Genomic DNA, 13,497 nt, shown 5'->3' on the forward strand with positions numbered 1-13,497 from the left:
TGACTTTTGTCAGAAAATGATGGATTGAACCTGGTTTTATAGCTAGCTAAACTGCTCACTTGTTTGTCAGTCGCATTAAATCTATATTGACAACGATGCTTGAACAGACACAATAGGTAAAAATAGAAATTTGATCATAATCCTCCGACAGTATCGAGCTTAAATGTTGTATTAACATTTGCCCTAACTGTTCAATGTCCGACCTCTGCGGTCGTATCAGGCCTCGCTCAGCAAAGCATTTTATTTGTAGGAGTTAAACCCCTTGAAAGTAGGCTTCTTTGAAACCGCATAGCGGAATTGCATAAACTGTAGATAATAATTACTTTATGTAGATGTGCATATCTACAATCAAATTCTGTCCCACGTTATGTCAGTCTGTCCCCCTGTCACGTATACTGTTCTTGCCAAATTTTTATGAACATATCAATGGTTTATATCAGCAATAAAATTGAGAATGGAAATGGGGAATGTGTCAAAGAGACAACAACCCGACCATAAAGCAGACAACAGCAGAAGGTCACCAACAGGTCTTCTATGCAGCGAAAAATTCCCAAACCGGAGGCGTCCTTCAGCTGGCCCCTAAACAAATGTCTTGGAAGAATTCGAAAAAATACAGTACCGATCAATTATCTGTAATTAAAAATAGATATGCCCCTTTGATACATTAATTATATTGAAAATTGCATCGTTAGTTCTCTCACGTGAACAGTTCCTGTCAGATTCGTATGAAACTCATATGATTGATTTCTAGCCGCCATGACTTTAAAGAATTCGAAAAAAAACAGGGTCGTTCACTTATTTATGAAAGAGTTCTGCCCCTTAAAAATATCGATTATATGGATAATTGCATCGTCAGCACTCTCTTGTGTACAATTCTTGCCAGATTAGTAAGAAACTTATACTATTGGTTTTAGTAGCAGTACCGATCAATTATTTTTTATAGAGAAATACCCTTTGGAAATATTAATTTCTGTGGAAAATTGCAACGTTTTACCACGTAATCATGTGGGATTTTGTGTTCACAGACAATTAAGGGGTATGGAGTGAGTGAGCATGCTCACAAAGGTTATTTTATTTTTCTTGGCTTGATCTGCAATGGTGAAGACATATGATTTTCTTTATGTGGAAATTAGCAACGTAAATGAAAAAAGAAACATTGATCGATCAAATGAGTTATTTATCTTAAAATACATGAAGTTGTTTCTTTTTAAAGATGATGAATTTATTATGATATCAAAAGAAGCATTGACTACATAATTGTTTTATACATTTTATTATTCAAATTGAGAGATGTAAACAAATAAACAGTTACTTTCAACCCACCAATGTTTTTTTAATGTATTGTACCAAGTCTGGAATATGGAAGTTGTTCGTTTCTATGTTTGTTGGCGTTTGTTTATTGTTGCACTTGATAAGCCTCCCTCGGTTTTACTTTGTAACCTGGATTTGTTTTCGCTCAACCGATTTATGACTTTGAACAGCGATATACTACTGTTGTCTTTATTTATATTCTTCTTATGGTTTTTTCGTTAGATAATTTTAAGACATATAGTTTAAAATATGGGTACAATGCTGGTAAAGTGTAATGATCGAGTCCATGCATTATTTATTTTTGCAATTTTGATAAACGTTTGATAATGTTATAAATCAAATTTGATAACAGGAATTTGACAACTTATACCTTTGTATGAAATGCCTGTCAATATTCTATTTATAATTGATTTAAGTTTATGTGATCAGTTGTGGTGGTGTGCGTATGTCCGTCATCACAGAAGAATCCAAAGAGGCAATACAATCAGCCATACAAGCAGCACGACCTGATACTCCGTACCAGCAACACCAACGAAGTCGGAGTAAAATTAAGGCAAAAAGACAGACAGTCTATAGAATAGGTTGCTACAGTCCGCGATATCCAGACAGGATAGTCGGACTCTTAACATCCACATATCATCATGTGATCAGTTGTATTGTCCATTTACGTACTTATACATTGAAATGCAATATATGTTTTTAGCTCACCTTTCCTAAAAGGAAAGGTGAGCTTTTGCCATCACTTGGCGTCCGTCGTCGTCCGTCGTCGTCCGTCGTCGTCCGTCGTCGTCCGTCATCGTCCGTCGTCGTCGTAAACTATTTCAAAGATCTTCTCCTCTGAAACTACTGAACCAATTCAAACCAAACTTCATTTGATTGATTCCTAGGGTATCTAGAATAAATTTTGTGTTTTAATTCCCATTTCATAAAAAAACATGGCCGCCATGGCTAAAAATAGAACATAGGTGTAAAATGCAGTTTTTGGCTTATATCTCAAAAAGTAAAGCATTTAGAGCAAATCTGACATGGGGATAAAAATGCTCAATAGGTCAAGATCTATCATCCCTGAAATTTTCAGAAGAATCAAACAACCCATTGTTGGGTTGCTGCCACTTAATTGGTAATTTTAAGGAAATTTTGCAGTTTTTGGTCATTATCTTGAATATTATTATAGATACAGAGAAACTGTAAACATCAAAAATGTTCAGCAAAGTAAGATTTACAAATAAGTCAACATGACCAAAATTGTCAATTGACCCCTTAATGAGTTATTGTCCTTTAATGACAATTTTACACAATTTGTTCATCATATTTGCTAACTTTAAAAAATCTTCTCCTCTGAAACTACTGAACCAATTTCCAACAAACTTAAGCTGAATTATCATTAAGGTGTCTAGAATAAAGTTTGTGTTTTATTTTCTGTTTTGTCAAAAAATATGGTTGCCATAGCTAAAAATAGAGCTTAGGGGTAAAATGCAGTTTTGGGCTTATATCTCAAAAACTAAAGCTTTTATAGCAAATTTGACAGGTGTGAATATGGCTGACACAGAAATTAACAACTATAGGTTACTGTACAGCCTTCAACAATTAGCAAAGCATAATAGCCAATTTGGCTTTTGATCCCTTAGAATATTGGCCTTTTAACTCAACTTTACACAACTAGTTCATCATGTTGTTTAACTTTTAAAATATTCTCCTCTGAAACTAATAAACCAATTTGAGCTAAACTAAGGCTAAAGGATCCATATTGTGTTTAGTATATATCTATTTTTTTTTTTAAATGGCCGCCATGGCTAAGGAGAACATAGGGATAATATATACAGTGTTGGGCTTTAAAAATCTCAAAAACTAAAGGAGTTGAAGCAAAACAGGTTTGTTTGTTTCTTTCTGTGAGGGGTCTATATTATTCGGGGGAAGTTTCATGTTTAGTTTGGAAAGTTTTTATTTTATTTTAGGTCCAGCGCGCGCCACAATGTTTTTTTTATACTTTCATCATAAATTATATTATGAACACGAAACAAACGAGACATTTCAGTGTGTCCACTCTTGTTTTTGCTTTTGAAGAAGATATGACAGAATCGAAGAACCATTTATATAAATTGAAAACCCAAAATAATCATTGATGGAAGATTTAAGCAAACAATTTAAGGTGAGCGATTCAGGCTCTTGAGAGCCTCTTGTTTTATTACCCTGACGTAGTAGAGAGGCATTTAGTTTCACCCTTGTTTGTCGGTCGGTCCGTACGTATGTCCGAAACTGGTTATATCGTTCTATAACTTTAGATGGTTTAAAACAAATGATATGAAACTTATACACAATACTTATTACCACAAATACAACTTATACCTTTTTAGGTAATGCCTGTCTATATTCTATTTATAATTGATTTATGTTGATGTGATCAGTTGTATTGCCCATTTTGTGTATTTGTACATTGTAATGCAATATATCGTTTTAATGACCCCGACGTAGTAGAGAGGCATTTAGTTTTACCATCGTGTTTGTCCGTCAGTCCGTGCGTACGTCCGAAATTGGTTATATAGTTCTATAACTATAGTTTGCCTCAATCAAATGTAATGAATCTTATTACCCCGAAATTCACATCAGGTAAGAATTGGGAAGCGTAACTTTTACCATTCTAATTCTTGTGTTATGTTCCTTTATATGTTAACTTTAATATGAGCAAGGTCATTGTCTATGTTCCATTGACATATTCCCCATTTATGTTATCCCCTTTTCCCCTGACACCGGTAGTTTTTCTATAATTTAAGTACAAAATATTCATTTTTTTTTTCAGAATACAACAACATGATGAAGAGGAAAAAGCTTAATCGTTTAACGGGTGAAGGTACCTACGAATCGTATGACATGCGCTGTATGGTAACTGGCCAGTTCGCTGTCGGAAAATCGACTCTGGTGAAGCTATTAGTTGGGGACGTCATTCCCGAAGGAAGACATCCTACAGATGGAATTTCTCTCCTTGAAGGTCGATGTGGTATTGATGTCCAGACAAGAAAATGGGTTCTTTTAAATCCAGGTAAGAGTTGAAATACACAAAATGTTTTGTTTTTGTCCTGTCTCATTGGAGGGAGCATTAAGCGTTGTCCGTCTTTTCGTCCGTCCGTAGATTATTTGAAGTTCAGAGGTATATCCAAAATAAGTTAAAGTACTTTTAATTTAGTTTGCCTCACTTAAATGTTATGAAACTTACACACAATGTTTATTACCACATAACACAGATCATGGAGATCAAGATTGAATGTTGATGGCAACTCTTTTGCTTTTTACATTTATGCCCTAAACAAATGTAAAAATTCCTGATTTTTTTGTTTCCATTCTCTTAGTTTGCCTCAACCAAATGTTACGTAACTTATGCACAATGCTTATAACCTTAAAATACTGATCAAGTTTGAATTTTAGGTGTGTCACTTATACCATTCTAATGTTATGTCCTTTACAAATAATAACTATAAATAATTTTTATACGCCCGTCTTTTAGACGGGACGTATTATGATATACCGTTGTCCGTCCGTCCATCCGTCGTCCACACTTCGGACAATAACTCAAAAACACTTTCACCAATTTCCATGAAACTCAAGTGAATTGTTTATATCTATTGACGTAAACTCCCTTTCGTTTTTTTTTTAATTTCAGATTTTAAGTTTTGGATTTATGGGGCTTTATTCATAAAAAAGGGGGGATTTTCAACACTTCGGACAATAACTCAAAAAGGCTTTCACCAATGGCCATGAAACTTTGGTGAATTGTTTATATCTATTGATGTAAGCTCCCTTTCAATTTTTATAAATTTCAGATTTTAAGTTTTGGATTTATGGGGCTTTATTCATAAAAAAAGGGGGATTTTTAACACTTCGGACAATAACTCAAAAAGGCTTTCACCAATGTCCATGAAACTTTGGTGAATTGTTTATATCTATTGATGTAACAAATTATACTTAATAAAATCTGATGAAAACATAAAATTTGTAAAATCTTTAGTTCAATTTAAAACATTAAATTTCTTGTAAAAAATAGGTTCCATGAATGTCATACGTTTGTACTATTATTGAATGGTTGCAAGGATGAAAGCACATTAGCAGTCCCTGAGATACTAACTGTTCCCTGAGGCATATATCATTTTATGATAACATTTTTACTATCTAAGCTATGGATAAAAATCAAATACTGTTTTTGCATATAGGATGTTTTACTCTTGTTAAAATTGGTTGCAATTGAAATCACAAATGATACCTTAGCATTGCAGATTTTCTATAGAGTTCGGTTTCGGTGGAAGGGTTTAGCGCAATAAAAAATGTTATAAAACATAACTAGTCTACAATAGCACATAATAAGTGAACAAGTGACAACATGAAAATCCTAACATGTGACTAAATATTCCTAGCATTGCAGCTTTTTTTATAGAGTTCGGTTTCGGTGGAAGGGTTGAGCGCAATAAAAAATGTTATAAAACATAACTAGTCTACAATAGCACATAATAAGTGAACAAGTGACAACATGAAAATCCTAAAATTGAGAAAGGAAATGGTGAATATGTCAAAGCGACAACCACCCGACCATAGAGCAAACAACAGCCGAAGGCAACCAATGGGTCTTCAATGTAGCGAGAATTCCCGTAGGTGTCCTTCAGCTGGCCCCTAAAATATGCATAATAGTACAGTGATAATGGACGTCATAGTAAACTCCGAATTATACACAAGAAACTAAAAATTAAAATCATACAAGACTAACAAAGGCCAGAGGCTCCTGACTTGGGACAGGCGCAAAATTGCGGCGGGGTTAAACATGTTTATGAGATCTCAACCCTCCCCCTATACCTCTAGCCAATGTAGAAAAGTAAAAGAATAACAATACGTACATTAAAATTCAGTTCAAGAGAAGTCCGAGTCTGATGTCAAAAGATGTAACAAAAGAAAATAAATAAAATGACAATAATACATAAATAACAACAGACTACTAGCAGTTAACTGACATGCCAGCTCCAGACCTCAATTAAACTGATTGAAAGATTATGTCTTCATCATATGAATATCAGGTACAATCCCTCCCGTTAGGGGTTTAGTATCATACTATCATAAAATATACGAGAAGAACATAACCCGTGTCATGCCAACAACTGTTTTTTTAGAAATAAATGTGTTTAGTTCCGATGCAAAGACCCTATCAGTGAATCAATGTTAAAGCCAAAATATGCAATCTTTAATGACCTGACAACAGTATCGTAACTATAACATGTGACTAAATATTCCTTAAATGTTAAAGGGTGTCATTTTATGAAAAAAATAAGGGAATCAAGTCTCCTAAACATTTATCAATATGATCATCTTGTGAATATTCTAAACAATAAAAAGGTAATAATCATTATCCACCATTTGAACAACTTTTGCATACATCTTTGTATAATTTAGTATGATTTCCTTTCTGTGTTCAACAGAATCTAACTATGAGCAATATACCCCAAGAAAATTACCTTCTTTCAAACTACTATAAAATTTGGAAATCAGCCATAGAATTACTAAAACCCATAATCATATATCACTTTCCTTATATTGCATTGAAGACTTCTATGTTATATGCCAATGTTAATGATATTTGTTTTTTATGCTAAATATTGAAAAGCTGAACTAGGTTTAATCATCAGTGTCACTGTAATCACTGTCCTCATCATCAGAAAAATCCTCTTTTTCATTCTCAGAAGAGGCCTCCTCATCATCAATGAAATCCTCATCCTCATCATCAATGAGATCCTCATCTCCATCATCAATGAAATCTTTATCTTCATCATCAATGAAATCCTTACTTTCATCACCTACTTCCTCATTTAGATCATAACTTTCAGTAGAGTCACTTTCACCATATTCGCTTTCCCTGTTATCTTTTTGCTGCTCCTCATTGTCATTGTAGTCTTTTTTGCCATTTTTATACGCCCGTCGTATTTCAAACAACGGGCGTATCATGCGCTAAAGCGCAGCCCTTTATTGATTAATACTTATTACTACAAAGCTGATCAATTTCAAATTTGGGTAGCGTCACTTCTACCGTTTTTGAGTTATGTTCATTTATAACATTATATGGAAACGGGGTCACCTTCCATGTGCCATCGACACATTTCCCCTTTATTTATAGAACTTCAATTTGTCTCTGATAGAAAGGTCTCAATTTTTTACCCGTTTTAGGTCATCAGTTTGTCTTTCATTCCTGTTCTTGTCATCGCAACTCATCTGAAACCACAAAACATAAATTCATAAAACTTTGTAGATAATAGTAATATAATACTATGTAGATATTCATATCAACCAACCATGTCAACAGCAAATTAGGCTACATTTTTTTTTCTCTGAGACATAAGTCCCTTTTAACTTAGTATTTTGACCTAAATACACTCCTGCAACAGGTTGTCACCACAACTCCTCTGAAACCGCATAGCAGAATTTCATTAAACTTTGTAGTTGACGGGGACTTAATATGTAGATATACAAATCCACAAAAAACATTATGAGCTTACTTTTGTTTAAGTTACCAGTCTTTGAACTATGGAATTTGATGAGATTCTGTTTGCCAGTGACAAAAAAACGGTATGAGAGCGTGCTTACAAAAGTTCTTTACTTCTTTTTTCTGTATTTTACCAATACATGGGAGGGGATTGGGTTTTTTTATCATAACTTTTGTATCAGAAATATGTATAAGTTATGTACATACAAGCCAGAGATTTGTTACACGTTTTTGCATGGGTTGGGCGTCTTGAATTGATTTTTGGTGTAAGCCTTATTTTCAAGACTGTCAACACCAATTCATCCATCGTGGTTAGTGAAGCAGTCAAAACATTTTAGCATGTGTACCCTTGTTTTTAGTTTCATTTGTGTCTCAGTGTAATTGGCTAGCACATCATATAAGCATTATCATATATTTATATCTTCTTATAATTCTATACAGTGGTGTTGGTTTTTTCATACAGGAACTCATAATGCAATGGACGGTGTATACAATAAGGTATTAATGACATCAAGAGAAGGAAAGGAACCCAATCCAAACAAAAAGTTAGACCAACCACAAGCATCAGATATTAGTCCTTCTAGAAGTAAATATGATGACATGGATAATCCAGGTCTTCAACAGCAGTCACAAGCTATTTCATGGCCTCTACCATCAAACACATCAAGTAATATCTCCAACCAAACTTCAGCATCCCTGACGTTATCACCTCAGTCGTCCTCCGTTGTACCTCTATCAAGATATCAGCTGAAACAGAAAATGAAAGCAAAGATGACTAAAGATGAAATCAGAAAGCAAATGGAAAAAGTCCTTAAAAGTGGAAAATACAAAATGAAAGTTGGAAGACTCATCTTCTGGGATTTTGGTGGACAGTATGTCTATTATACAACACACCAGACCTTCATGACTTACAGAGCTTTGTTTCTGGTTGTATTTGATGGAAGCAAAGGATTACATGAACAGGTTCCTGATGTATTGTGTTTTCCTGGGCAGCATATGATACCAACCCCAGCAGGTAATACAGTCAAAGTATTCATTACATGATTGACATATTCAGAAGTTTTACTTCCGTCTGCATAAATGGCTTTCCATAGTCCTATTTGAGACACTTGCATATGACATTATTGAGATAAATCAGAAAATATCATTCAGTAAAGTGACTATTATTTATCAGTATTGTTGAATTTAAAATCATTCTAAAACCCATCTTACATCTTTCACCGACTTAACATGTAAAGACCAGATGGATGGATAATTCTTTTTTTTTAAAGTCCAAAGTCCAAAAAGTTGGATGCACTACATAACGAGAACATGTAAATGACAATGTTAATGATCAAAATCACATTTTTTACTAAACAGTAGTTTTTTTTCTCGATTGTTGGGGACAAGTGGACATGGAGTCGGACACGTAGAATCATCATATAAAATGTTCGACGAGACAAGTGAAAAATCATTGATAAAAAACATAAAACTTTCAAGACTAATTACAAACCCCTAAAACATGAACTATTTTTGTATTGCTCTAAATTAATGCTCGAAATACAGGGGTATAATGAAGGGTAGGCCAGGGACATCAATGATAAAACATGCTGGCTGACGGAAACTTTTCTATCAAGTGATAAACCTAGAACACACTTTATTACTACTTTCACTATTATCACTACTAGGTAACATAAAAGCCCAAGGTATGACTGTGCATATTATCTTGTGACCTACATCTAGAAATTGGCAATGAGGGTCGATTGAAAACAAAACTTTACCCGACAAAAGAGATGATTTCAGCTTTCCAATTGTGAACTTTTCATTCCCGTGCTTGCATTTCCTATCATGATTTTCTTGATAGAGGGTTGAAACTCGCAATGAAGCTATCACACATAGAGTTCCAAATGGTGAAGTCAAAATCATCCCTATGTGAATTTTACGGATACCATCACGAGTTGGTTGACCATTATGGTATATCCGTTTCACAAAGGATATCGGATATGGCTTTTACGTTGTAACTACAATCCCATTCCTTTTCATGAGTTAGACTATTTACCGGATTTGTTTTACTCAGCCATTAAAAAATAAACTAAACCTACAAACTTTGCCTCTTAATGTCAAAATGTCAGGTTATAATATATGAAACAGTAAAAACAAATAATTGCACTAATCAAAATGCACCACTTGTAATCTTTTTGTATAAATAACATGTTGGAAATATTTCTTCACCATAGTATTTTTATCATAATCATTAGGGTCATTGGAAATTGACTGCTTTGTCCCTTTTATGACCCGTTACAAAGTTGTTGGGCCATATAGCTTTACCCTTCTCCATCATTCACTTATTTTGTCATGTTGTCATTCTGTCATTTCTTCATTCTCTCATTTATTTATATTTAATGATTGAAATGGTAAACTGAAAACAGAATAAATAGTTATTAAAGGTACCAGGATTATAATTTAATAAGCCAGGCGCCTGTTTCGTCCACATAAGACTCATTAGTGACGCTAAGATCAACAAGTAGAAAGTTGAAGACCATTGAGGACCCAAAATTCAAAAAAGATGTGCCAAATACGGCTACGGTAATCTATTCCACGAATAAGAAAATTCTTTGTTTTTGCAACATTTAGAGTTTTGTTACAGAAAATTTATAAAAATGACCATATCATTGATATTCATGTCAACACCAAAGTGTTGACTACTAGGCTGGTGATACCCTCGGAGACGAAACGTCTGAATAACGATATATGTCTTTCATTGATGTTGACCTTAGACCTGTACCTGACAAACCTCAGAATCACGGTAAAATAACAGATTTTTAGTCAAAGCAGTCTTTAATTGGTGATGATCTTAGACCTGTATGTTACAAACCTCGGAATCAAGGTAAAATAACAGGTTTAATTCTGCAATGCAGTTTTTAACCAGATTTTTGTGACAAAAATATCGGTTATTGAATTGGGGGTGTACGGCGGTCGGGCGGCAATCAAATGTTGTCCGTGCATTAACTCATGAACCGTTCAACCAAAGCTTTTAAAATTTTAATATGTTGTTACTGACAACTAAATGAAGGTCAAGTTCAATAATGGCGATTTTTTACCGTTCAGGAGTTATGGTTCTTGAAAGATTGAAAAATGGAGTTTCCAGTCGTGTTCGTGCATTTACGCATGAACTGTTCTATCAAAGCTTCCCAAATTTTGATATGTTGTTACTGATGACAAAATGGAGGTCAAGTTCAATAATGATGATTTTGACTTTTACCGTTCAGGAGTTATGGTTCTTGAGAGATTGAAAAATGGAGTTTCCAGTCGTGTCCGTGCATTTACGCATGAACTGTTCTACCAAAGCTTCCCTAATTTTAATATGTTGTTACTGATGACAAAATAGAGGTCAAGTTCAATAATGACGATTTTGACTTTTACCGTTCAGGAGTTATGGTTCTTGAAAGATTGAAAAATGGTGTTTCCAGTCGTGTCCGTGCATTTTCTCATGAACTATTCAACCAAAGCTTTTAAAATTTGTATATGTTGTTACTGATGACAAAATAGAGGTCAAGTTCAATAATGACGATTTTGACTTTTACCGTTCAGGAGTTATGGTTCTTCAAAGATTGTAAAATGGCGTTTCCATTCACGTTGTTGCATTTACTCATGAACCATTCAATCTAAGATTTCAAATTTTAATATGTTGATACTGATGACAAAATGGAGGTCAAATTTGATATTGACGATTTTCACTTTCACCATTCATCAGTAATGGTTCTTGTTATATTGACAGGACACAAACAAATGTTAATACATCCGGTTTGCTGTCGTTGTGACAGCCTCTTGTTTATTGATGATGACCTTAGACATGTTCGCGTTTTTTATAAAGCTGGGTTCAAATTCATATTGAAACAATTAACGATGTTTTTATTGTTAATCTAACTACTTGCTAGATTAATCAACTTAATGCTTGATATGGCAAACTGAAAACAGCATAAATAGTTATGAAAGGTACCAGGATTATAATTTAATAAGCCAGATACGTATTTCATTTACTCGTTAAGACTCATCAGTGACGCTCAGATCGAAATAATTGTGATACCCTCAGGGACGACACGTCTAAAAACAATATATGTCTGTGTTAGAGATGACCAGGGAAAGCAAATTTTCACATAATTTTCATATGTTTCATTTTCAGTATTTTTACAACACTGGGTCAACTGTATCCTTACTTATTGTAAAGCAGTATATACAGGAATTCCTAAGATTTTATTTGTTGCAACTCATAAAGACAGAGTACCAAAGGTAAGGGAACAAAGTTATCTGATATATTGGCCTTTTTTCTAATACTATATGAAATAGTTCAACTATATCTATATCAATCTCAATATAATGTTATTCCATTAGATATTTATAAGTTTGGCAATCATGAGTTATGACCCTTTAATGAATTAATTATGTTATAATCAGTAAACGGCTTGCTGTCAATTTTCCTGTCCTCATCAATGATTGTTCTTCAGAACTTTTTTTAAGATTAATGGTATAGTGGTAAATTCCTTTTACATGAACTTAAGTATTGCATAGATTGTTCTTCACCATGAAATCTGATCACTCTCATGTACTTTCTTTAAAGGAGGATATTGAAACACGGCGTACAGAGTTATATAGCGGAGTAGAAGAGTTATTCAAAGACCACGAAGGACGAGCGCATCTGGTTATCAACAACAAAATATTTGTCAATGCCACAGACAACACAGATCCAGAGATCAATGTCCTAAAGAAAGCAATCACAGATCTTACCTTTCAACATCCATGTTGGGGAGAGTCAATGCCCAATGCCTCTGTTCCTCTTGAACTTGAGATTGCTAACCTGGTAGCAAACGGGAATCAAATATTGTCATTGTTGGAAGTTGAAGAATTAAATGCCATCAGCAAGGTGTCCGTCTTGTCAAAGGAAGAGCTCAGTGATTTCCTTCACTTCCAGCACTCACTTGGAAAGATGATCAATTTTGATACCCCACAGTTGAGAGGTTATGTGATCATAAGTCCGCTACTTCTGGTCGAAGTTATGAGATCGTTTGTTACAGGTACTATCTTATATAATATCAACATGTATACTCCGTGGTCATTAAACACTGCCCGATGCCCATAGTACATGTCAATAATCTCTGAATCTTTATATCGTCCGACGCCAAATATATGTCCAAACAATTCCATATTAACTATAAAAGATAAATACTTACAGTTATACAACTTTTCAAAACAATTATCGTACTCAGACTCAGAAATCATCCAATCAAGGAAAGTTTTTTTATGACTGAAATGCCTGAAATTAACACTTTTTCCCACAATCACAGAAAAAGGAAAAAAGAAAATTAAAACACGTTCACATGTCAATTGCCACTACTTGACGTCAAAGATGTTCTTCTATGCAACTATACAAACAGTTGCAATCAAATTTTAAATAAATGGTCAGTGAGGTATCTCTTCTAAAGTGTGTGTGGGTGGTTTTTTTTTCCATTCCTGTCAGTAAATCAATGTACAGAAGCTGCCATGTCTAAATATTTATCATAAGTAATAAATGTGTAAATGGTGTCAATATTTTGAAGTATTATACTGTAGATAGGGAAAATATAAGAAGGTCAAACATGATCAGAACGTTAAAAATCTACACACTATTGAATCACCTTAATTAATTGTTTGTCTTATTG

General features: G+C 34.1%; 2 protein-coding genes across 2 annotated transcripts; one reads left to right on the forward strand and one right to left on the reverse strand.

Annotated features, from left to right (window-relative positions):
* Nucleotides 1–5,640: 5,640 nt before the first annotated feature.
* On the reverse strand, nt 5,641–7,287 carry LOC139483487 (uncharacterized). The gene is made up of 2 exons (XM_071267508.1): nt 6,987–7,287; nt 5,641–5,645 (listed from the first exon to the last, which is right to left on the reverse strand). Exons 1-2 carry the CDS (start codon nt 7,285–7,287, stop codon nt 5,641–5,643), a joined length of 306 nt encoding a protein of 101 aa, XP_071123609.1.
* A 998-nt stretch (nt 7,288–8,285) lies between these two features.
* Nucleotides 8,286–12,938, forward strand: LOC139483488 (probable serine/threonine-protein kinase roco4). The gene is made up of 3 exons (XM_071267510.1): nt 8,286–8,837; nt 11,985–12,091; nt 12,420–12,938. Exons 1-3 carry the CDS (start codon nt 8,300–8,302, stop codon nt 12,936–12,938), a joined length of 1,164 nt encoding a protein of 387 aa, XP_071123611.1. The 5' UTR covers nt 8,286–8,299.
* Nucleotides 12,939–13,497: the final 559 nt, after the last annotated feature.

The sequence above is a fragment of the Mytilus edulis genome, chromosome 7 (assembly GCF_963676685.1).
Source record: "Mytilus edulis chromosome 7, xbMytEdul2.2, whole genome shotgun sequence".
Classification (NCBI taxonomy): Eukaryota; Metazoa; Mollusca; class Bivalvia; order Mytilida; family Mytilidae; genus Mytilus; species Mytilus edulis.